This window comes from Thermobia domestica, chromosome 7 (assembly GCF_964235325.1).
Source record: "Thermobia domestica chromosome 7, izTheDome1.hap1.1, whole genome shotgun sequence".
Classification (NCBI taxonomy): Eukaryota; Metazoa; Arthropoda; class Insecta; order Zygentoma; family Lepismatidae; genus Thermobia; species Thermobia domestica.
In genome coordinates this window covers 205,787,944-205,815,491 of record NC_137460.1, presented here as the reverse complement: position 1 = coordinate 205,815,491, position 27,548 = coordinate 205,787,944, and the positions used below count along the sequence as shown (strand labels likewise).

At 35.3% G+C, this 27,548-nt stretch overlaps 1 protein-coding gene across 4 annotated transcripts in view; it reads right to left on the bottom strand.

The window, feature by feature from the left end:
• The window catches only part of LOC145690688 (uncharacterized), a 53,693-nt gene extending 27,310 nt beyond the window's left edge, over positions 1 to 26,383 (bottom strand). The window contains exons 1-3 of one of the 4 annotated variants that reach the window (XM_081765842.1): positions 26,266 to 26,383; positions 12,732 to 12,962; positions 2,841 to 3,018 (exon numbers count right to left, since the gene is read on the bottom strand). In XM_081765842.1, coding sequence (XP_081621968.1) covers positions 2,841 to 2,988 — 148 coding nt within the window. In that variant the 5' untranslated portion in view covers positions 2,989 to 3,018; positions 12,732 to 12,962; positions 26,266 to 26,383. Of the gene's footprint in view, positions 1 to 2,840; positions 3,019 to 12,731; positions 12,966 to 25,556; positions 25,766 to 26,186 lie in introns of those variants that run through there. The other 3 variants (XM_081765844.1, XM_081765843.1, XM_081765845.1) reach the window with 3 other exon arrangements.
• Positions 26,384 to 27,548: the final 1,165 nt, after the last annotated feature.

Genomic DNA, 27,548 nt, shown 5'->3' with positions numbered 1-27,548 from the left:
AATGTGAATAGCTCAGTAGCGATCTCGAGTAAAATTGCGTAGTTGGTCAGGAATCATGGAGGTTGACGCACTGACACGATAAGCCGAAGACTCAAGTTCGATTGTCGGTCTAGTCGCTCATCTTTGCTATTCGAATTTGTAGCGGCCCAGATCTCTGTCACTACAAATCCTAACTATTGGGCCCTGTTAATCTTGTTATTTATTTTTTTGATTACCTTTTACATGCTTTATTGTTCATTTTCCGTTATGATATGTTGTATCTCTATTCTGTGTACATTTCATTTAAATTTATCCTACTTTCACATTATATTTAAATTTAGAAAACCAAGATGTCTGATTTTAAGCATTGTAAAAATTTTAAATATCATCATCACCTATTTCACCTATTTATTAGGTGTGTTATTTTCTTAAGCAGTGATAGCTAAATGGCAGTCCACGAGTATGTTTCATCCAGCTCGCGAATATATATATATATATATATATATATATATATATATATTACCTTCATGCACAGGAAGTGTATAGATGCCACAATAATATACCTGAATCAACAGTTGATTATTACATGTGAAAATATTTTCTTAACCTTTTGGTTACCAAGTCTATTCTGCAAGATATGGGATATCGGGAGATTGATTTTTAAAAAATTGCAAGTTTTATAGTCACCCTCAAATGTTTGTGACATTGAAACAAGAAGCAGGATACGGACAACAAAAAATTAGACAATATATATCTTACGCATATTCAACATCCCTGGCCTCAGTGAGAAGGGGGGATGGGAAAAGTGAAAAGTGGCTGAAGTTCGGTTCTTATTTTGTTATGGCTTGCGGTGCTTGGAAGTCGGCCATCACTGATCTTACTCAAATTCACTCAGTTAATTTACTGGAAACTTGCGTTTATTTGTCGAGCTTACTTCCTACGACGTTCTTGCAACTCTTATAGGACAAAAAATTTTAATGTATAGTGTATGACGTCATAATTATCGGGCAGTCAAATTTCTCTACTAGATGGAAAGTCTTAGACATTTAATAACATTCCAGAAGTATTAACTCGCCTGCTTTCCGAACATTTTATATAATTTGTTACTGAGTTATTTACAAGAAGGCTGTAGAAAGTATTGGGAAGTGTAGCAAAGACCATTTCCTTTACAACCATTTAGATTTTTTTAAAGCGGATCACAGGTCTTTTTCATATTTATACACTAGCTGAATATACCAATTCTTCGCATGGGAGCTGTATCTGGAAGTCAACGCCTGTGGGAGTATCACCATTTATTTCAGCGACCGCGAAAACTATGGATTCGACACTAATATCGGCCATTTTAGGCTATTTTTACATGTCTTGGTATCCCCCCCCCCCCTTCGCTGACCCCTGGTCCTCTTGCAATGGTAGCTGAATTTGCAAGTCATTCCTAATGGAAGTATCACCGTTGATCTCAGCGATCGCGAAAACTATGGATTTGACACTAATATCGATCATTTTGGATTACTTTTACATGTCTCGGTATCCACCCCCACCTCCGCTGAACCCCGGCCCGCAGCCGAATAGGGTGAATTTGGAAGTTAATGTGATTGCAGCTTCACCATAGATCTCAGCGACCGAGAAAACTATAAATTAGACACTAATGTTGGTCATTTCTTACCATTTTTACATGTCCCGGTAAACGTCCCCCTGGTTCGATTTTGACAAAAACGCTTCGCCTTGGTCTGGGGCCTGGACCAAGGACCAAAATTTGGTAACTCTCGATCAACTTGTCTGATCCCCAGGCCGGTCCAGGTAAACGCCTCCCCACCTGAGGCACTCCTGGTTCGAAATTTGAAAAAAAGCGCTTCGTCTTAATCTGGTGCCTAGACTAATGTACCCGTGACCGAAATTTGGTAACTCTTGGTCCCTCGTCTGGTCCCCAGGCTGCACACAGACAGACAAACACACAAACAAACTTTCTATTAGAAGATTCCAACTTAACGGAAAAAGGATACGGTAGGTATTTCGAGGAATTTTAGTAAAACCCAGTTAGGTAAGCGATTATTTCCTCAAAACGCGTTGATAGTTCGTAACCTCACTCAATTCAAATGCCATTATTCCAAGCACATACAAGATTACTCAAACATTAACCGCAGTAATCAGGACCTATTTACTTAGTTCTCCTTTATTTTTAATGGACATAGTGTTAGTTCCCAGCAAATAAAAAAATATGGTAACACAACTGTTTTGTTTTCAGACACACAAAAGAAATTAAGCTTCTGTCATCCAGAAGCTTCTAGTTTAACGTCCCACACTATGATTTTTTTACGCTAAAGATCACAAATTAATGGAAGTCAAAGACTATGAAGTACTTGCTGGAATGGGAATGTAAGGAGAAAACGGGAAAATCTCGAGAGAACCCTCGACCACAAACTTGCATGGCCTGGGATCGAACCATAGACTCCTTTCGCTAGAGGTGAGCGCTCTACCACATAGCCACTGTGCTCCTACCTAGTAGTACCTTCTCTTCATATCTGCTATTCTGATGATTGCATAAAAAGACTGTAGTTGTAGTGATATAATTCATTCCCTCCTCCAGGAACTGAATATCAGTTCTATAACCTGAAATTAGCTGATATCATATTTGCATAATTTAATTATATGAATTAAATTTACAGATTAATTATATTGTTGAACTAAATTTACAGCTAAAATATTGATAACTGCCGTCACGTCATTTCTTAGACAGTTTCGTATATTTTATATAACTTTCAGACAATTTCCTTTTATTCTATGCAATTAGACTTGGCCTTGAAGCGCTCTCATGTTTACGCTAAAAGTTACATTAATAGTAAATGCTTCCTTCCCCCATTTACCTGTTTCCTGTGGCTTTGGAGTTGTGTCTTCATCTCCCGTAAACCTGGTATCATCGTTTTGTTGTCCAAGCTCCTCATTTTCTGATTCTGTTACAAATTCACGTTTTATGTACACATCATCAGTGTGAAAGATATCAAGATCTGTCATTTCTTCTACAAAATATATTCACTTAGCGAACTAAAACAAAGAACAAAAAGAATCTCAGCTTACTTATCGATACAAAATGAAGATGAATTTTCAAGGTCTTCATTGCTAAATGTAAAACTGTTGGGAAAACCATTTTCTCAAAGCATAAAATAAAACAAAAACAAATTTCTTAAGCTGTGTGCTATATAGATAAAATACACTAAGCGAATAACAAGTATTATTTATGATAAATAATGATGATAATAAAATAATTCATTCATTAACATTAATCCATATAGCGTATATACAGTTAAGAAAAAAATCTAGTACACCATGCGAAAACTATTTATTTATTTATCTTTTTACTCATAACAATCCTTCCTTCTAAACAATATGCTGATATATTTTATTTTATTATTTAAAGAAAAGAGGAAAGAAAAACTTATTAATAACCCCTGCAACCAACCACACCACCAAAGATATGATACTCAATTTACTAGGGACAGGCCTCAGATCCCCGAGTTTTCGCCGCAGTAGACGTTTCGCTACAAGAAATGCGGATTCTGTAAAGAACCCAATCCTTTAACAAACGCAAAGGTACAAATAACTACCCATTGTTAAGGTGATAACGAATAGTAAGAATCCAAATTATAACTGTGGTTGCCAGCACCTTTATTAGAATAAAAATGGAAACTTTACGATCTTGCTGCTCTTTCGTACTTAGTCACCGAGTGCGTGGGTTTTCTCGGGGTTCTTCCGTTTCCTCCCACTTTCTTCATTCCACCATTTCATTCATTTCTCATAATCACCGTCTCCTTTAGCCTAACCGGCATAACCGTGGGACGTAAAACTCAAAGATTTCATTTCATTTCATTTTCTTTCGTACTTAGTGTATCCATGTGAAGACGGTGGGAATATGTTACCACTTGTGGACGCTCCGTGGGAAGAACTACCTGCTTCCTCTAAGACTATGGCCAGTGCTTATACGGTTATCAATACAGAATATTTTACTCCTTTTTTCCAGCTTCCGTTACACATATAGATGGTTATCAAACTAATAGAAATACCTGCGGTATGAAACATGTCAAATGTCTACGTTAGCAACGGTCAGGCACCGATCGCAGTGCTTGGCTTTTTTTTTCAGTTTAACGTCCCACGATTATGCACCGAGGGTAAAGGAGACGCTAAGAATGAGGTAGGTAATAATGGTGTAAAGATGAAAGTGGAAGAAACGAGATAACCCCTAAAAACAGACGCACACGGCATTTCCTACTACGAAGCCTACCTGGCGGGATCTGGGATAGAAGCCTTTATCGAACATTTGATAAAAGTAAAATGTATGGCCACAGCGTAGATATTTTAAAAAATAAGACTAGGCACCAACCTTCTAGCAACCAATAAGATTTTTCCTTTCAGTTTTACGGTTCTAAACATTTAGTTAGCTGCAATTGTCGAGCGGAACTCGACATTTAGGATGTTTATTCCAGTCTGATGTCGAGTCACGCTTGACAAGCTTCTTGCGACAGCATGGTACGAACGTGTAATTTGGAAGTGGAGTCTTTAAGAAACTGAATGCCAGACGCTGTAATTTAGCAAATTAATGCAGATCTGTTCACACGAACTCGGAAAAAAATTAAAAAGGTTCGCAAAGCGTTAATTACGTTCAAACATTCACTTTAAAAAAAAGTCAGTTTTAATTAGGCACACGTCTTTTTTATTTATATATGACCAATTCCATTTCAAATCGTCCAGGCAAACCACAATTGGTCCCCATCATAGTCTCAGATTTCATTTATTTTTTGTATATGGGATCTACATGCAATATTATTAGACCCATATTTTTTATTTTTGCTGAAAAAAATTTTTCCTTCGATATACAGCCTTCCAAAATGGCTGCCCTCCTCTCGGATTGCTCGAAAAATTGAAAAACATGTCAAATTAAAAGTTTTGTTGTAGAGAAACTAATGTACTTAGTAACATAATCGCAATAGCAGGAAGAGTATAAAGTTGTATGTTTCGTTGGAGGGTAAAAATTCGTCTATTGGTTCAATAGGAATCGCGCAATTCACTCGCAATGTTGCCAACTTTGATGAAAATTTTGCTAACTTCAAACATTTTTTTTTCTGTCTTCATGAGCAATATCAACCATCTGCTTGTAGCATCGAAATCTACTGCATAAGGTCTCTTGAAAATGTAAAGGACTTACATTTCTGATTATTACATCCCACGTTATAGCATGATGAAAAGCTGAAAATTTCATTAAGACGCCATGTTTGGACGCCATTTTCTCAAAAACCCCACCTTTTAAAAATCTGAATTTTTTACATGTATTGGAAAAGTACCTAAGTATTTAATATCCGTTAACCGTTCATGCGGCTGAAGCCCCTAACATTCGCAATTAATTATTGAAATTTCGATTTTTGTACTTGCAATGTAAATATTTCCTATGGGCATTTAGGTCCTATACACAAGGCGATTTGAAAGGGAGTATGAAAATTTTGAGAGATGAATCCTGACATCAAATCCAGTAAAAAAGTTCCTATAAACATGAGTCGAATTCCGCTTAGTTTTCGAGTTACAGGGTTTCCAACTCGGGACCAAAAATCGGCTCGCGACAATGGAAAATAAAATATATATTTCGCGTTAAATCAGAAACTGCGTGCTAAAGTTATGATGAAGTTCAGAAAGTTGATTTGTATCAATATGAAAATTTTTACGTGCGTTGCAATTCGGTTGGCAGTGTTGCCAACTTGGTAGAACTTTTATTTCTTTCCAAATGACACTACGTGGTTTTTATTTGATATTTGGTATTCATTAATGATTTCAAACATCACATAAAGCACAATTTTCCCCACATCACCACAGTTTTCGAAAACTTACATGGATTTCATTAAAAGGTTCATCTCGTGCGTTATTGATAGTTTGCAAAATTAAGTGTGAATTTCACTCGATGTTTGTCATCATTAGTAAAACCAAAATGTCGAATAAAAACTATGTCTGTGTAAGTTGTAATAATCATAATAATAATAAGAAAAAGAAGAAAAAATATTCTTTATTATTGCAAAACCTCTCATAACTCCACGCATCAAGTTCGAACTTGTTCAAGAAGTTCTGCTGAAACCACGAAACAGTTTATTACGAGGTTTGGTGTCGTGAACATCGTCCTAGTGTTCTCTGGAACCATGAAAATTGTTTACACTGGTAACATGACATTGTAGTGCACTAGTTTCAGTGTTCGTGTGAATAACAATGAGGAAGTCCTATTACAGTAAGGACCGTATTAAATGTGTTGCCGATTCTAAAAGGCATAAGATAATTGTGTACAGAAAGAATTCTTGACAAACATTTTATTTTGTGGTAAAATATATGTATTGCGTACAGCGCGTCTGCCAAAACGTAGCATTAGGAGAGGATGATTATTTGTGTAAAGGGTGCTTTGAGTATTTACCGTGAACAACGTGAATGTGTGTGAGATATTGGTGACCACGAAAGAGATGTAAATATAAAATTATGCACCAGCAAGATAAAGAATTTGTTCCTCTGAATGTAGATTTTGAAACCATTAACCAGACAGTTAACATGCTAAACAAGAAAGTGTCCCCATTAAAACGGCCGTTATCGGTGAAACCTAGACTACGGTGAAGGATTCACCTCTCAAAATTTTTCATACTGGCTTTCAAATCGCCTTGTGTACAGGACACAAATAATCATCCTCCCCTAATAGTACGTTTGGGCTGACACGCTGTACGCAATCCATATATTTTACCGCAAGATAATTTTTTTCTCTAGAATTCTTTCTGTGCACAATTCTCTTACGGCTTTTAGCATAAACAACACATTTAATACGGTCCTTACTCTAATAGGACTTCCCCATTGTTATTCACACAAACACTTAACTAGTGCACTAGAATGTCATACTACCAGTGTAAACAATTTTCATGGTTCCAGAGAACACTAGGACGATGTTCACGACACCGAATCACACAAACTATCAATAACGCATGAGATAAACCTTTTAATGAAATACATGTAAGTTTTTGAAAACTGTGGTGATGTGGGGAAAATTGTCCTTCATGTGATGTTTGCAATCATTAATGAATACCAGATATCAAATAAAATCCACGTAGTGTCATTTGGAAAGAAATAAAAGTTCTACCAAGTTGGCAACACTGCCAACCGAATTGCAACGCACGTAAAAATTTTCATATTGATACAAATCAACTTTCTGAACTTCATCATAACTTTAGCACGCAGTTTCTGATTTAACGCGAAATATATATTTTATTTTCCATTGTCGCGAGCCGATTTTTGGTCCCGAGTTGGAAACCCTGTAACTCGAAAACGAAGCGGAATTCGACTCATGTTTATAGGAACTTTTTTACTGGATTTGATGTCAGGATTCATCTCTCAAAATTTTCATACTCCCTTTCAAATCGCCTTGTGTATAGGACCTAAATGCCCATAGGAAATATTTACATTGCAAGTACAAAAATCGAAATTTCAATAATTAATTGCGAATGTTAGGGGCTTCAGCCGCATGAACGGTTAACGGATATTAAATACTTAGGTACTTTTCCAATACATGTAAAAAATTCAGATTTTTAAAAGGTGGGGTTTTTGAGAAAATGGCGTCCAAACATGGCGTCTTAATGAAATTTTCAGCTTTTCATCATGCTATAACGTGGGATGTAATAATCAGAAACGTAAGTCCTTTACATTTTCAAGAGACCTTATGCAGTAGATTTCGATGCTACAAGCAGATGGTTGATATTGCTCGTGAGGACAGAAAAAAAAATGTTTGAAGTTAGCAAAAATTGCATCAAAGTTGGCAACATTGCGAGTGAATTGCGCGATTCCTATTGGACCAATAGACGAATTTTTACTCTCCAACGAAACATACAACTTTATACTCTTCCTGCTATTGCGATTATGTTACTAAGTACACTGGTTTCTCTACAATAAATTTTTAATTTGACATGTTTTTCAATTTTTTGAGCAATCCGAGAGGAGGGCGGCCATTTTGGAAGGCTGTATATCGAAGAAAAAATTTTTTTCAGCAAAAAGAAAAAATATGGGTCTAATAATTTTGTATGTAGTTTCTTATTTTAAAAAATAAGTTAAATCTGAGATAGTCGTGTGGACCACCCTGGACGATTTGAAATGGAATCACTCATATATAAAAATTAAAGTGATTATGTTTGCGACTTAGTAACTCTTGAATCACTGATCTCGAGCAAATTTTTAATACAGATGAGGTTCACATCTGGAATGGATTTTATAATTTCACTTTGACGGTGCAACTTAGGGGAGGGGGAAGATATTTAAAAATGATCGAAAATGACCGATATTAGTGTCAAATACATAGTTTTCAGGATTGCAAAGATGAACAGTAACACTTCCGATGCCGCCGAAATCCACACTCAGCCCTTTATGTCCAAAATTAAAGTATTCTTTCCGTACGAAGAACGAGTATTTTGCTAGTACCTTATACTACAGTGCATATTGTATCCTTTTGTTCTCATTTTCCTTCAATGGGTAGGACAGAGAAGAAAGAAAACGAAAGGATATTAACATGCACTGTAGTATAAGATATGAGGATAAGATAACGCAAGTGTGTCTAATTAAAAATTGAAGCTGGTACCTAACTAAAAATTTCGAACTATAAACTGAAAGGAAGGATCCTATTAGTTGTTAGCAATGACCTCTCCTAATTTTCTGCAATACGTAAGCTTTCGCCTTAGATTGTACTTTTATAAAGTGTCTGATGAAGGCAATGAATGATATATTGCCGAAATTAACAAACTACTGCCGTCTTTCTTCGATGATACGAGCAAGGGAATGTAGCTTATTCATAAATGAGGGGTTGTATCACGGAAAAGAAAGGTTTTGTTGCCGGACGAATACTTTAAACATTAGACTTCAGTAACGGAACACAAACTTCACGAAACAACGATGTATAATGGAAATGAAATATGGAATATGTGTTTCTCAAGTATGATCAATATTCCATGTGGACAAATGTAACCACTGACTTGTCAGCTTCAATGCAACTGTCTCCAAGGTTGAAATCAGCACGAATCCTCAATCTGAATCCTACTGTACATAATTTAAAAAGTCTTCTTGTTTCGGTCAACTAGTAAAGTATCCACAGTTCTACTCACCGAGATTAGAATTGTCAAATCATCAGGTTTTTCGTTGAACCTATACGAATTGAACGTGAGTCAAGTCGGGGTTTGATTAATTGTCCTCTGGCGGGAATGCACTATTTGTTACTTCTAGTAATTGTTCTATGACTTTAGATGGCTTCTGCCTATCACTGTGTACTTCCGTACGCGATCTTTGATTTAGCATAAGGCTTTATACCCGAACTATTGCTGAAGTGTCTAGCCTGAACCCAATCGACACACTCCGCACGTGTCGTGAACAAACAAATACGGAATTAGGATCATAAATGTGTCCACACAGTACAACTTCGTAAGGAAATAATTTTCATCACATAATTTTGCATTCAGCAACTACGAAATAATTATATACACTTTGCGTTACATACCTGACATAACACAAATATAGATCAAATTCTTATACTTAAAAACAACTATTGTCTTGAAATAATAACTGAAGCTTTCCTGGTGTTGTGATGAGTATAATTGTTCTCGGGCAATCAGTCAGGTGAATTCTACGTCGTCAAACGTTTGGAGAACAATGTTGCCTTTTTTTGACTACGCAAGGTGTGCCTGGAAGGCTCAATGGGATGTATATTCTCTTACATACTAAAAATATTTATGTCAATTGAAATGAGACTTCTTGTATTCCTCGAGACACTGGTTTTACACATCATATTTAAGCCTTTCAAGTCTGTTGCGCGGCTTGTGTGACGTAAAATTTGATTAGATTTAGGTCCTCAATTGACGCAAGGTGTGCCTCAGAGGCACAAAGAATTATTCTAATACTATGTGGTATTTCATTCCTTTATGGAGTACATTTGCAATGTATTTGATATGAGTTTATATACTGAAGATGAAATAAGTCCTAACATCGTACTACATACATTAACTTACAACATTGTAAACGGACGTCAAATATATTCAGTGTATACGAAGCTTGCTTATAGAAGTTTTATTTTATATATTATTTTTTTACTATTGAGTCTTTTATATCTAGACTGTATCTACTTTACTATTCGTGTCTAGTTATTATTAGTTGTACACGATTTGCGTGTTGTTCTCTTAGTAATAACATATTCCCGCAAATGAATTGTTCCAGTTTACTGATATACTGTGGATGCGGAACATACTGATGTACTGACGAAGTATTCTGTGCATAAATCTCTGTCGTGTATTGTAGTGATATAGTATTAGTGTATAAGATGGCTCGACAGAAACTGATGAAGATATATGTGCTACCTTGCTAGGACATGTGAATTCTGACGGTGATAGTGACTGTATTGAAACATATACGGCCGGTTGCACAATGTCCGCTTAAAAGCTTAAGCTCAGCTTATGGTAAATTTTATGTTGCACAATGTTAACTTTATGCAAAGCGGAGCTAAAAGCCGCTTAAATCTAGGCGACAGATGAACTATCGCTCAACTTCTTAAGCGGGGTTTTCTTGAGCATTCGATGCTTTGTTGTTTAAAAAATTCTGCTTGAATGCTGGGTAGGATTAGAGATGCCACCTTACTTATACTGTTGATGGTTTTGAAAGGAAGAAAGATACGATTAGAAAATTTGTTGAAAATGTCGGATTCATCCAGTGATGATGACAATTATGAAATTCTTCAACTAATGGAAATTATAGACAATCACAGAATTCATCGACCTCCAACATACGTGGAAAGAACCAATTTCCTTGAGTTAGATGATAAGTGCTGAAGTGCTCAGTTTTTACACTTGGACCTCCTCCTCTTTTTAACATCGACAGTTTTTCGTGGGCTGCCTTCTTCCGCAGCTCCTTTTTTAAGTTCTCGTATTTTTTCTGAGAATTTTGGGCTTCCGTGAAACACAGCCAACACTGCTGTTAAATTCTATAGCTATTTTGTTCCATGTGCTTCACGACACAGCGTTGATCCGCTTATTTTTTTAAATGTTCTTATATTTGATAGCAATGTCTAATAGCAGTTCTACTTCAGACAGCGGAAAGTTTGCAGTTCTTTTCCTACTTTCAGTATTCATACTTATCCAAGATAGTTTTCCATTTCCTTGCACCTCCATAAAAATTCCCTTCCGCCGCATACGAACACCAATCAGAGACCATTCCCTGAACCAATCATAAGACACAAACGCTGAAAAAAGAAAATCGAAATGTCAAAAGTTTCGCTGAAATATTGCCAGATCCATAGAAACTCCTGCTTAACAAAGCCGCACTTGGAAAACTGATTTTGCACAGACTACGGTTCATTCTGCTCTCCGAATAAGTTCGGCTTCGCTTAACCAGGAGTTAAGCGAACATTGTGCAACCGGCCGATAATGAATGGATCACATTAGTGTATAAAGTGAAGAGCCCGACGAAGTAGGCCTCGACAGTGACGAAAGTGACAATGACGACGAAAGTCCTGAACTATCTAAATTGGGTAATGCTTTCTTTGGAAAAGACGGTAGTGTATGGAGTAACGAACCTCCATTGCAAGAAAGAGTCCCTAAATCTAATACTGTATTATAAAATCACAAATGAATAAAGTAATTGTCCCCTTTGCAAGTTGTAGAAACTCTGACTGATTCTTTTGAACTGTACATTTTAGACGATGTCGTAAATATAATAATGAAATATACAAATGCTATAGCTGAGAAAGTTTGTGCTTCGAAAGGTCCTCCAGTTCTTTGGAAGCCATGTGACTGTTCTGAAATAAAAGCCTTCGTTGGGCTGCTTATTGGGGATGCACAAGTAAAAAAGCAATCATTCGAGTACAAAGATATTATGGAGTCGCTTATATGGACCACCTGTATCTCGAGCAATATATCTTCAATCTTTGGTTTCACAAGACAATTCGTGCTTGTTTCCTATGTTTCTCAAAAGAAAACTTGCGTAGGGTTACTATCAAGTGTGCGTCACTCCAAATTTGAAACGTGTAACCTTGATACAATGATCAAGACTAACATTATTCTATTGTGCTGCCAAAATGTCTTGATCCGTGGCAAAAATACGAACTAAAGCTCACACCTTCACACACCCACGCGTTGAGCTAATAAGGGTTCAGCTGTTGCTAAGCGAGAGAAAGCGAGTGGAATTCCTTCAGCCGATAGCAGCGCTTGCAACCGAAGACTAGGGATCAAGTCAATGTGGTATATTTATAGTATTCTGTCACATATGTAAAGGTTTCTCAAATAGAGTAATACATTAGAAGGTGTGTTGTAATGTATAGAGTGAAAATATATTTATAAAATGTACTGAAATACAAAGATTACGAAGAAAAGAAGATAATATTATTTAAAAAGTGAAAATATATACTGAAATAATTATAAAAATTACCATGAGCCTCAGAGGTTCACCTTGCGTACATTAAGGAGGAAAATACCTTGCGTAGTTTAGGGTTAAGAAATAACATTATCATTGACAATAAGTGCTTTGGTGAGATATTGTTATTGCTTAAGATTTTATTGTATGAAAACCAAATTACCCATACTAGAATAAATCTGACGCATCACACTTTAAATACAATGCTGCTAGTAATTAATATAAAAGGTCGTGACGAACAAATTATATCAATTACTTTATCAGAATATTCATTTCGTTTTCGCGAGTCTAGTATCTTTGTAATCTAAACTTGCCTTAAAGATTTCCATAGATAGCTCAATTGCTTGTAACGTCGTGGATGTCAATTCTAGACAAACTCATTTTGTAAAATTGAGGGCCTCTTCGTGGACAAGTGGATGATGTACATGCTTTATGACAGCGTGGTCCTGGGATCCATCTCAATTGTAGGTACTTTCCTTGGATATAAACTTCAGTAATGGTTTGGATCTCAGTTTAAGCAGTATGTCCCGTCCCATGTACCCTTGCTGCTGAAACAAGACGTTAAATTTCAATCAGTCAATCAATTTGGGAAGCTGGGAGAGAAGAATTTTAAACTAATGTATAGTATTTGGCGGTTATAAGACGCATCCCATTTTCCGTATTCAGTTTTAAGGAAAAAACACTTTTTAAGGAAACAAACGAATCCATCGAAAGGTGATAAAAATAACCAAACCAAGATGTAATGAAAATTTCATTAAATATATCAACAACAATCCTCAGCTGTGTGGGGAGAATCAAGAAGGAAATGAATTTAGAAAATAGTATAAAAGAAAATACATTATTTTATATTCTATTTGACAGAATAAATGATCCTGAACAAATACCTACTATTTTCAACAACTGTTTCGTTGACGTAATCAACTAACATAAAGCTGCCATAGATACAAAATGCCAAACTACTTAAGTATGCAACAATGATGTTTCTGAAACCTGTATCAGTTAATGATCGGCAAAGAATTATTGAGAAATTAAAAATCAAATGGTCTTCAGGTCTAAATGAAGTTTCTCCAACTATTGTGAAAACAAATTGTAAATATATTATAAAACCACTATGTTTTTGATAAATCTTTCCTTCTCATTAAGTATAAAGCAAGCAATATATACCCCCCCCCTTTTAAAATAAGACAGAGATAAGACATTGGTAATTATAGATCAGTTTCACAATTTTCAGTTTTCTCAATTATCATGGAATCAGCAATGAATAATCAGTTGCACACTACCTTCAAAAGTATAACATAATATTTGATGCGCAAAATGGTTTTCGAAAAGAAAAAAAACATATACACAGCTATTTTCAGTTATTTAGAATACAAACTAAAAACACTAAATCGAAAGTTTGTATGTACTGGAATATTCCTTGATTTAACAAAAGCTTTTGATGTAGTTCCACATGAAGAGCTTATAAGAACAATGAAAAATTATGGTATTAAAGGCCATGTAAACAATTTGTTTAAATCTTACATTAAAAACGGGACAGGACGTTTGGGCGCCACCATTTGGGCGCGGACGTTTCGGCGCTGCCGTTTGGGCGCCGGACGTTTGGGCGCAAAGCCGTTTAGGCGCCAGACGTTTGGGCGCGAGGTACATAGTAAAAATCACAATTTACGACATATAAAGTAAGCTAAGCACTGAAAACTAAGCGCGAATCAAGATATATACATTTCCTACACTTCTATCTTTATCTCACCTCATTTATCTGTATATTTTCTACCTCTATCTTATTTATTCATCTAAATTAAATAGTTTAATGCGTTTGTGGCATATGTTGCCTAACCTCGTCATGGATTGATTTTTCGCTTGTTCACGATTCTTGTACTTCTGATCTAATATTGATCGAATTTTTGTATTATATAAGAAAGTTAGGAAATGAAAGAATCAGAAGAACTATTAAAAATCTTCTTAATGTTAATTAAAACATATTGATTTAATTTTGTATTTTTTTTTAAAAAAAGTTAATAATTACATGCTTACGAACATCAAAATTTGCTTTCTTTCGTATTACGTTTGCCAAATTCTTCTCTTCCTTAAGTCCAATAAAGAACTACCAATAAAAGATTTCCGCGCATTCGAGTTGAGGGAAATGGCCCCGCGTAGCGTAGTCGCTAACGCCCTCACCTTCGGTGCGAGCGCTCCCGGGTACGATTCCCGGTGGGGGCACTCGGTCGGAAAAGTGTAACACGCTCTTTCAGGCTAGTCACCCTGAATGAGGTTTTCCTGGGTTTTCCTCATTCACACCAGGCAAATGCCGGGGTGGTACCTAATTTATAGGTCCAGACCGCTTCCTTCCTTCCCTTTCCCCAGATAGTGTGCTCCCTCAAACGTGACGGGCTAAATGGCCTTAGATGCCGAGAGCCCAGAAATCTAAAAATCCTAAATCCTAATCGAGTTGAGGGAAAGATGTTAATACAGCGTGTCTAAGACATTGAGTTTAGGAACTGCAGTATGCCGTATTTCTAGTATCACTTTTTTTTAATTAACATTCCAATATAAAAATCAAAACTTAACACACTTTTTTTCCCGCCCCATTGTAAGCATTTAATCTGCATTATAGAAAGTGGCGAAAGGAAAAAAAGAACGATTTCAAAGTGAAAAATAATAGTTGAGTGTACGGTCATTTAGCCACTAGAAATGTGTTTGACATTCACATTTATTGCATAACTACAGTAGAAGGCCTGCTTTAAGTATTTTAATGGAATAGGCTCATTATGTATGTAATGCAGTCAATCATATCTAGTCTGGTATACTTACCTTTGGCTTGAAAAGTTATCAAATAAAAAGCAGACTTAACTTTGGTTGAAACTTAAATTTACAAAATTTAATTGTTAACTCAGTTTTTAAAATTTTGAAATTCCAGTATTTCTAGTATGTAAACCAAAATCCAGAATAATTCAAGGACTTCCACTACAGTAGACACCTTGTGATATCTTGATTCGAACTTAGTACTCATCGCGGAACATAATGACTTTTTAATTTAACTCGCGTCCAAACGTCTGGCGCCCAAATGGCTTCGCGCCCAAACGTCCAGTGCCCAAACGGCGGGGCCCAAATGTCCGCGCCCAAACGTCACGTACCTATTAAAAATCACTCACGAGCCGCTGAGATGTGATGTATATTTAAAATCACTCACAAGCAGGTTGAGATACGATCTACAAGTTCAAATGGAATAGGAAGAACATATGTACCAGAAAGAAATAGTATATCTTTTGGTATATAAAACTCAATATTAGGACCAGTTCTTTTCTTAGTATTCATTAATGATTTACCTCCATCAATAAAAATAATACTTTTTACTGATAATGAAAACTTAGCCAATGAAGAAGAGAAAATTATTTTTAAAATTAAGGATTCAACAAATAATTTAACACAGTGGTTTCAACACAACAAACTCAAAGTAAATAAGATAAAATAATAGCAGAAAACTTTCATGACGTAAGAAGAAAACCACGAAACAGACAGGAAGTTAAAATTAAAAATAATTTTATTAATTATCAATGTAAAAGTCTTATGTTTGTCAATAAATGGAAGATTCATATTCCACTACTAGCCAATAAGTTTAGATGTGTTTGCTTTGCTCTAAACATATACATGCTATAGCAAATGAAACTACAGCACAAACAGTATACTCGAGCATATTCAAGCAACACATTAGATATTTTACTAGCCACATTATTTTGAGGAAACAATACATTTAGTAAACGTATATATATACATATACAGTACGTTCAATTAAATTCCGGGACTACCTCCAAATAATATACTTAACGATGCCAGAGAAATTCATTACCACGTTCGTTTTCTACATACCTTTCCGTGCCACACACTCACGGGACCGGTCACAGAGGCCTGGAAAGCCCTTATTGGAATGCTGCTCCCTTATTGGAATGCTGCTTAGTATCACCGTCACATTCGCTTGAATCGATGCAACATCTTCAAAAACACTCTCTCTTAGGACATTTTTGAGCTTAGGGAATGTTCAAAGATTATGATCCTTGACAACAAATTAAGAAATTCTGACACCGAATAAAAGAAGACAGCGTTGCTGAATATCATTCCAATGGACGAGCCTTTACGACCGGTCCCGCTAGTGTGTGGCACGGGAAGGGATGTATGTAGAAAACTAACGTGGTAATAAATTTTTGTGGCATCGTTAAGTATATTATTTGGAGATAATCCCGGAATTCATTGAAGGCACCGTGTATTTGTATTATTATTATTGTTTAAAAAAAGCACTTACACATATTGTAGGTACAAAGCAAAGAAATAATTTTAAAAACAAAGCATTCTACCACTACCATATATATACATATATAAGCGTTTTTTAAAGCGGTATCGCATCGTACTTTGCGATGCAAATTGAGAAATGTATCGCAAATTGCGATGCATCTTTGCATCTTTCATTATTGTCACGAAAGCTAAAATAAGTAGCACGCTGAAAAAATATTACTATTACTTCAAGAAAGTTTTCTTTGAAAGGTCGGTTGTTGCAAGAAAAAATGCCTCGACTTCGGGTTACAAAACAGTTTTCTACTCTGTTTCTCCTTCCCTTTGTCGGTTTGTAGCTAGTGGGTCATCCTATTCTTGTTTCTGTGTGTGTAATAAAAGAAATGTCCCTTAAGAAAAGGCACATTGCAGCAGAGAAAACACGTTCAAACTTAATTGGACCTAGCCGATATACGGTGCAGAGTGAATGGAGCTTAGATATGGTTAGTTCAGTGGAGATATTTTTTCTTTAACAAGAAACCACGTAGGGCAGAAACAGCTCTATATAGTCTGAGACCGAGTACTAGTTCAGCTGATTTATACATTGACGAGATTGGTATATTTTTCGTAGTCAATAATTTTCTCCTGCTATATTTTCGTCAAGGAATTTAAGTCAATAATTAATGCATGTATTTTGCTGTAATCTGCAAGGACTGTTTAAAATGTCACGGTTTCAAATTCATTTTTTTCTAATTGTTATATTTTTGATGCTTTATTCCATGTTTATTAAGCTTGTAATGAACTGATCAACTGTTTGGAATTTAATAAAATTCTTTATTGGTATTGCTGCGTAATTATAAATAATAATAATAATAATTTTACAAAAATCCAATAAATACGGAAGTGATTCAAAATTCCATTCATAATAAATGGAATTGTGAAGTACTTTCGTATTCATTGGACTTCTTTATGAATCTATAAATTACCGTACTCATTATAGTACATAAAATGCGATACAAAATTTACAAATTGCCATACAAATTGAAGTAAGTATCGCAATTTGTTATACAAAATCTAAATTGTAATAAAAAAAAAAAAAAAAAAAAAAAAAAAAAAAAAAAAGAACTATATATATATATACAGGATTTTGACCTTTTCCAAAGGAAACACTTGAGCTGAATATCAGAATAATTTGAAAATAAATATTTACAAATAAATATTTACACAACACTACAAACAAAAACAGACTTCTATATCAGAGTTTCTACTGATCTGGAGAAATCTATTTCCCTGACTTTCCTGACCTTTGGCAGGAAATTCCCTGACTTTCATGACAGGTGTCGGATGACGTTGACATATAAATAAGGAATAAATAACGGTATATTTATATACGAGAACATTTATCCTATAGAGACAAACCGTAATCAATCCAACCTTTTTCCCTGAACTTCCCTGACTTCCCTGACCGGTAGAAACCCTGAAATATGCTTCCTCATAATACATAAGCAAGATCCAAGATATATATATATATACAGTGAAGATGATTATTAAAGGGATATTTTCCTGTTTAAGGTTTACAACACACAACATTAATGAATTAATCATGTTCTGTCTGCTCCGAAACAACATTATTCTGGTTGTGTATAGATCCGAAATATGCATTCCGAGCATTGCTGAAATAAATGTGAGAAACAAGCTTTCAGTTTTAAGTGTCTATTTTGTAAATATATATATTCCTCTTCATTGCATATCTTTACAAACCCTACATTTGTTTTTTGAATAGTATAATCATTTTCGGATCTAGACATGAATTTCAAAATAAACAGGAAGACCTGAGTTGACGCAAGATGTAAAATGCCACTTTCTAGACCCATGCAGTGGCGCCTTCCGATGCAAACGACGTTTGTTTGTGGAAGTTCATACGGTCTTGTCAGTCTACACCCCCCACCCCCACCCCTCTCGCGCACACACACTGTGCTATTCACTCCCACTACGTGAAGTTTGTGAGCTACGCACGAGAGAGAGTTGTTCCAGAAAGAAAGAAATATAAAAAATAAAGCACTTGACTGCAGAGAAGATCAAAATCCGGTTCTTCCCTGTTATTACCTGACCAGGACATTACAGTAAACGCTTGTAAAGTTTTTCTCTATACGATATAAATATTGCCACTGCGCTCCAGAATGGAGAATAAACTCGTCTTTCCCCTATTTGTTGCATTAGTTGACAATAGTGTATATATCAAACACATAAGTATTTATTCTGTCCTGATAGATGGTTAGATACAAAATAGAAGTCTGGACAAATGCGGATATCCACATCAATATAGAACTTTCTATGCTGTGAGGTGGGTACACTTTTATTGATTACGTGTGGTTTGCGATAGTAAGGTATTATCGTTCATATAGCGAGTATCACTCAAAGGTTGATTACATTTCTGAGGTAGTAAAATGTAAAAAATATATATATTAACCGACTTTAATTAAAAGCATTGAAGATTAGAAAATCATAAATTGCTTAAAACAGAAAATAATGCATTACCGTTACCCATACAAAATTTTAAAATTGTGCCAAGCCAAACAAATTAATACCTAATATTAGCGTGGATGGTAATTTTATGATATATTAATTTGTTTGGCTTGAGGCATATTTCATTTTTTTCTAAAGATAATGGTAACAATTTATTTTGTGATTTTAAGCACTTTATTATTTTCTGCTGTTTTAGCGCTTTTATTATTTTCTACCTTTTAGCGCTTTCGTTGAAGTACGCTAATATTGTTTTTTTTTTTTTTTTTTTTTTTTTTTTTTTTTTTTTTTGTATTTATTTTCTACTTTATAGTGCGTTCTTAAAGTTTGTCATTAAAAAAAATATTTAATTTTATACTTTTTGCTACTGCAGTAGTTTAATTCGATACTCAAACTGCTTCAATCTCATCTCGCCTAACGGCTTATCAGCAACATATTTCTCCAAAATAAGAATTTACGTCATTTTAGGTGAGATGAGATTTCCCATCGTGCGTAATACCATCTCGCCTAAAATGGTGAAATGGGATTCTTTTTTTTTTTATCCATGAGGGGATTTTTGTATTAGATTAATATCCATCAGCAGTACCAAATTCTGAAATCATAAACAAACTTGAAAAGATTCTAGGCTGTTTATTAATCTGTATTAGAGATCACATATGAAAAAGAAATAACGTAATTTCAATACTGTAGTTTCTGTCAGTTACATTATCAATACGAAAAAAGTGATTTTTTAAAAAAAGAAAGTTACTGGAGATCTTTTCGAGTAAATTGAATTCTGATGATCTCGTTATATTTCCCTTGTTCTTGAAGAGAGAGCTGAAATTCGAACCCACAATATAGTCTCATGAAGGTCTTAAAAGTTGGGATCTAGAGAACATATCAAAGGATGAACAGATAAATAGACTGACGAAGAGACAGACATACATCAAAAATATAATTTTCAGCGTATAGGGGCCATGAAACAATTAAATCAATGGAAATGTCGAATTTAGTTTTGTTCACTCTGTCCTATTCTTGTTCAAAATGTAACGTTAATTCTGTCGTCAGCTACGTTACATATTCCCTGATTCTAAATGTTTAGGCAATACACATTATCTAGAATAACTCAACACAGTTATGCACTTCAAATATATATTATTATCCTTCAACTTATATCTTGTTCGCCACCTTAAAATATTGTACATTCAGAGTACACAAGATGGTTCTTCGTTACATCTATTCTTTTTCAGTTACCATAGCAACCACATTAACCAGATAAACAAATCGTCATAGCAATGACAAGAAAAATCTCAATATAATACAAAATATTTAAATTATTTCTTTATGTAATTTCTTTTTCTTCTTCTTGATAGCTTACGCCTTTTAAATAGCTCATTTTGCCCGCAAATAAAAATGATACTTAAAAGTACATAAGAAATATACATTATCGTTGTAAAAAGACCAAGTGGAAAATTTGCAATATGCTGATTAAGATCATTACTGATGCGCTACATTTTAGAAACGAGCGATAGTTTATCTATTATTCTTATAGATTTTCATCGCCTTACTCTTTGCAAATTCCACTATATTGCATGAGAAACATTTTAGAAAACAATAACATATTAACCAAACTCTTCCAGTTGAGATCGAACTTGGTATGGTAGTAGACCCTGACCTGCTATATGAGTGTGTGAAATATGTTGTGCAGGCTTTCTGTTCCCAAGTTGTGGCCTATCACATAGATGGTACGTATAAGCTGAATGATTTGTACACTGATTAGCTACAGCCATTATATACAAAGAAACTGACTATTACATACTCAGTCAACATCCACATGGATTACAAACCATCTCATAACAAATTTACGACTTCCAAATCGTTGTAAATATTATTCTTTATAATTTCATTACAGGTGATTGATTGACTTTCCCACCAATGAAAGATAATGTATTGTTACAAAGTTTATGATTGCGTAAAAATCACAATCAAATAATGGATGACCTTTTTCACGACGAAGCATAACGTACTTATAAATAATAGATGTGTTATATATACCGTGCGCCCTGCAGAATTTGTAGCAGGAAAGGGAAATAGTCGCAAATTCTTTAATAGTACAGGAGGGACTGAATAACATCATCTTCGACGGAGGTCGATTAAAGCGATACGAGTGACATCTGAGCGGGAGAAAGCAAATTTGGTAAATCAACTTCGGAATCATCTTTCGCGAGGTAGTAGTGCACATTTAAAGTGTTAATATTACAAACTGGGAGAGCGCAATAGCCAAAAATAGCGGAGAAAAAGCGTCCTAAAGTTTCCCACTTCAGTACATATGATACTACGGGTGAAGTTACCACGTGATGGCGTGGAAGTGAGGAGCGTCTGCTGCTCACGTGCACAGAGTCCCGGGTTCGACTCTAACTCGAGTCAACTTTTTTTTTTCTTTAACCAATAAAGTAGCCACTTGTAACTGCAAGTAAAATACTAATGCATAAAATAACAGAAATGTTTAAATCAGTTGTAAAACCTTTCAATGTTCCATATTAACTAGGAATAGAATGTAACCTACTCCGTAAATATATTGATATCACGAGTTATATTATTGTTACCACAGTCGTTGTGTAAAAACTATTCTTAACGCTTCGTGTATATATCTATGGACAGTGTGCAAATAACAAGGAAGATGAGGGGAAAATCCCCTTTGGGAATACTAGACGTATGCTATGGTGAGTTTTTAGAACACATACATAGCTCATTTATAATGAAAAATTATTTTGTTTTTTTAATTTAATTTTATTTATAGTTTGAAAATAAGTTTTCTAAGAAAATGGCATCCAAATATGGCGGACTTTACGAAAATGACCAACTCGTTATTGTTACTGCCAAAATAACAGTCACAACCTCTTTAACGTATTTTTGCGTTAAAGAGCCTAGCCATGCCTACTCAAAATTGTAAACAACAACTATATATTTTGTTACGCAAAAGAGGGGGAAAAACTCTGAAATTTGTAATTTTCGAAATTTTTTCTAATGTTGCCACAATTTTTGGACACCCTGTATACAAAACATGGGAGTAATCTTCTGACATCATAAATTACACAATTATCTTCTGACACAATTGTGGCAGAGCCAGTATTTTTAGTTAACAAAGTTCATAATTTAACAATTAATTTTTATTTATTTTGAGAATATTGGATTTATGTAAGATATTAAAATTGTTGTTTGGTGAAGGAAAATAACAAATATAATTTATGTCAATGTAAGTTTTATGAAATTATACTATTTTGCCGTCAGCGAATAAAAACAAACAATAACACATAATTAGTAGTCTGCGAATGCAGGAAATAAATTTATAAAATGCGTCGGCAATAACAATTTGTAAAATCATGAGTTGCATTTGTACAATGTTTGTGAACACGAGACACATTCACGGATATGTAGAAATTGTCTAGAATCATGAGATCAGAGCATTCCAAGTGTTGCAGTTTTTGTTCTTGAAATGAGGAAGAACCTTGTTTTTCAAAGAAAGGAGGACACACGTGCCTGACGTCAGTTGACGCCACCGAATTCCTGGAGTGAATTCTCAAACAAAACCAGAGGACAGGAGGTCTCGAGAGGGAGAAGTGCCTAGCCGATTCATCGAGTAGTACCGAGTCGTTAGACGGAGAAGTTCGAATACTGCAAAGTCTTTCGAATGTGAATTGAAAGTACGAGTTCAATTACGAAGCTGAGACTGGATTCTCAACGCGCCGATCTTCAACAAACTAACATCCAACGTTAATTAAACCAGAACATTGGATTGAGAAGCCATTTCCAATGTGGACTGTGTCTTAACCCGAGAGACACCTGTCAACTACGAAATCAACTTGGCGATATCGACATCTAATAATCAACCCAGGAGAGCACCATCAGCGACCATCGACAGAAGACATCAATCAAGGTATGTGTGACTTCGAATTCAGTGTTCAAATGCTCAATGCTTGGTATGCGTTGCTCTTCTGGCAAAGTTTCTAGATATCCGATTTTTATCCACGACATTTACACAAGCAACACATTCTAATTAGAAATGCAACTGTTAATTATCCATTGAACTTATGAGTTGTCATTTTAATTTAATCCCCGTAAGAAATATGCTTAATACAATAACCTCTCGCATAGAAAACAGTAACGTACCCACTCATTCTAGATGGTGAGTGGAAGGTGATCTGCTCAGTTCAACGATGGCATCCCCATTTCAAGGCACGAACTGAGGAGGTTGTCACAATTATCTATTAGACAAAAACAAGAATTACTTCTTTACGTTAATTTGTTACTGAGATATGCTTCGTCAAAAGTGGCTCAGAATACTACTTTTAGGTCTTCAGTAATTACCTACAATGAACTTAAGGAGGCTTGAACTCAGTTTTGTTTTTTTGCGGGAAGATAAAAAATACGTGTTCTTTAATTTTCCATAAGGAACTCATAGAAAAATAATTACCAAAATACGTAACTTCACCGGTACACTGTTTTCTAGAACTGCCTGAATTGAAATGGAAGGTGCCATTAACCACAATAAACAAAATGATGTAAAGGATCTTGGTAGTGTGCTAACTAATGACACTCAATTATAGACGTGTCTGAGAGTTAAAGAATCTACATAATGATGAAGTTTACTTAGCAATGTGTTATGTTACTTTGGAACACAAATCTGCAAGTTAATGAAAACATATCGCGGTCTTACCTAGAACGTCTTCAGCAACGCACAAATCCATAATCCAACACATATGATAAGTATTTTTGAGTTCACTAGAGCAGAGGTGAAATTTTCTAATAGAAAATTTATAGATAAAATACATTTTCATAAAGGAATGAGAGTGTGAATATAAGTAATTACTCTCAGTGCACAGTATATTAAAATGAATTTTAGGTGATAGTGAAAGTACTGTACGGTATGTGTAAATATGCTCCTCCACTATCCTCGTTATGCGTATACCCCGTCGCTGACACGCCTGCTCTTTACGAACGCATTTCCTCGCTAGCGCTCGGTCCCCCTGCTGCGCACCTATGATGACTCCCTTAGATAGCATTCGTGCTTTTTAGTGGCCGCTTAGCACAATTTGGTTCGCGTTTTATGCCATACGTCCAGGGTTGGCAAAAACCATGGTTTTTATTGAAAAAATACAAAAAAAACGTTTTTTTTTTTGTTTAAAACCGGTTTTTTTGGTTTAAATAATCTGCTCTATGTATTTATATCATATATGGACAGAAATAAGTTTGTTTCGCCTTGGTGTTATTATGCAACAACCGGGTTATGCTGGAAGGGGTCACATAAGCTTAAAGTGGAATCCAAACCGTTTCTCGACTTATATCCGAGAGAAATCTGTCCTCCATTTGAACTCGAAACCGGGACTGAATTGGCCAGAAATGCGATACGTCTGCCAATTCACTCAAGAAGGATTCCTGATAAAAATACGTTGTACTGATCTTTACATACTTCTTAATATAGTTGTCAAGAGTAATTTCAGGACAAAAAGAAACAATTGCACACGTGACACCATTATACAGAATTACATACGGACAAATTCAAAGTACTGCAGAGTACAGAAGAACTAATTTAGTTCAAGTTAGTTCACTTAAATTTTTATTAGTCTAAGTTAACCCTCGAGAACTCGCAGCGCGGTCTTTTCGACCGCACCTATAAATATTCTTTGATTTTGTTTAGTGACTTTGAGCAAACTTCCCCTCACCCCCCTCTAATCCTTCCACAGACTGTATCGTTGCAACACACCACCGCTTTTGGCAAGTATACAATTCATTTAAAATTATGTAATTCATTCCTTAACGTCAAATTTTACAGCACGGTCGTTTCGACCGCGTGCGAGTTCTCGCGTGACGGTCTGTGCACGAGTGCTGAAGGGTTAAAGAAATACAACGATTTAGTTTGCATATCAGTAAGAAAAGCGAATAAAGATACGAATTATTTGAGCCCACTTTGGCTCTGACTCATTTATACATAAACAAATACTCCTGATACTTCTGATTTCCTGATACTTTGATACTTCTGATTTCAATAAATGACCCTCGTAGGGTTTGTATGCCCCCCCCCCTCAAAAGTACGACATTTAGATGTACTTATCAAATGTAAACATTATTAAAACGAAACAATATTTAGAATTTTCTTTGATTGCAATTGCATAACAATAGTAACGAACTATAAAAATCACAACAGAAACATTCATAAACTTATTTTCTAAAAAAGTTGCTTTTGTAGTATAATCTTTTTGAGTAATGAATGGGGAATTTAGGTCTGATTATAATATGAATCATATACGGGAGTGAAACGTGATAACCAACAAATGTGTGTTTATCAAGATTTTAGGAACACTTACAATTTTACGTACATTTTTCGTTGTTTGGTTTAAACCAGCCAACCCTGCATACGTCCACACAATATTTATACTGAGCCCTCTTGAAGTCTATCTGCAAGTAGCAATAGAGCTCCTCATTTAGTACATGCTCAGCTAAAAGAAATACAAAGCTCATACGTCCACACTATATTTATACTGAACCCTCTTGAAGTCAATCTGCATGTAGTAATAGGACTTTTCATTTAGTGCACGCTCAGTTAAAATACAAAGGACTAACCTAACCTGAAAACGTAAGAAGTATGTCAAAATTTGACGGAACTGTTTGGTCGAGTAATGCTGTATTTTTGTCGCAAAACCCACCTTCGCTAACGTGCCTGTTTTTATAGTGTGGTACCTTCTAAAGTGAATCTGTACAGAGGAATGCAAGTCCACACCTCAAAAATAGTTGTTTAAAGTATAGGGTCGATTTACTGAAAAATATATATATAGTGAATTTATATTTGGATCCGTACTATGAATCTACACCGGATCGCCAAGACTTACGGTCATCTCGTAAAAACTGAAAAATGTCTTCGGGTTCTAAAAGGAAAGCTTCAGGACGCTATTTAATTTCGATAGGTTTGAGTTTCTAGGGAATGATAAGTATAGTTTACCATTACGTACATTAAAAATGTAATACAAGATATACTGTTTATAATTAGAATAACAAGTGCAAAAGAAAACGAAATATATCCACTACTACCTTCCTTCAGTATTTACAAAATACAAGGTAACAGTGTTGCCAGTTACGTAATCAATTTCCAGTCCGCTTTGTGAGATTTCCGGCCACGGCCGTCTCTCGTGGGGAAGAGAGGGGGACTCGTCCCTCTCAATACTTTGTTTAGTTATGAAATGGGTCGATGCTGTAAGGTATTTAGATCTTCATATGGAACAAGTAAAGACAGGCAAAGGAAATGGAAGATATATCTGTTGTTAAGTATTAATTTGGTGTTATTAAAATGTCCATCTGATTTGTGTCACTTTCAAAGAAAGATTTTTATTTTTTGGGGTACATTGCTTGGTTAGTCAAAGTAGTCTCTGTTCCAGTCACTCAACCATCAACGATTGCAGACAAATAATGTGATCATACTACCTACGCTCGCCTTTTTTGAATGCTACTACACGCCCTCTATAGACACTACGATCAGCCTGCAGTTTACGATGACCGATTACGTATTTCGCTCAGATGAAGGGATGTATACGGGAGTAAAGTAAAATATGTTTCCATCAGTATCTTATTTTCACGTCACATGCAACAAATATGAAAGAGATTCTGTGGATGATGAAATTGAAGAATTTAATTTGGGAGGAGATAGCACAAAGAGGCAATTAGCTTCAATTGAGTGAAATAGGTGAGAACCGTTAAGACAAGGGAAGAAAGGAAGTGTATGCAGTGTTCGTTGGTTTAGAAAAGTTTTAATTGGTTTACTTTGATAATTTTGATGAAGATACTAAAGAAGCTTGGGAGATAAGCGAAAAATAGTTTGATCAGGGAACACGTTGATTATAGGAGGACGAATATGGTTAAGAACTATAATAATTACTCTAAAATGAAATTATTATTACTGCAGGATATGAATCGAGAATTAACATGATGCCAGACAACACAAAGAAAGGCTCTGATAGTAATATAATATGAAAATAAATATGAAAAAGAAAAGCAAGTGTTGGTTAGATGATTGAGGCTGTAATAGATGTCTGAGAAAGGGAGTAGAATAGGTGCTTATTTTTAATTTGCTTTGATTTCAGCTTAGTTAAGCGTCCCTTTCAGCAGCTTGGCTATATTTAAGACAGCTTATGTGATAGCCGAACCACATGAGTTCCTGCCGGGAATCGAACACAACAGGTCTTTGGCACCAAAGGCGCATACGCTAACTGTTTGGTCACGAAGAGCTTATATTTAAATACCTAGGTATATTATTAACGAAGATATTAAATATAAAATTTAAATAGAAACGACGGGAAAATTGAGAAAACCTTTGGGGA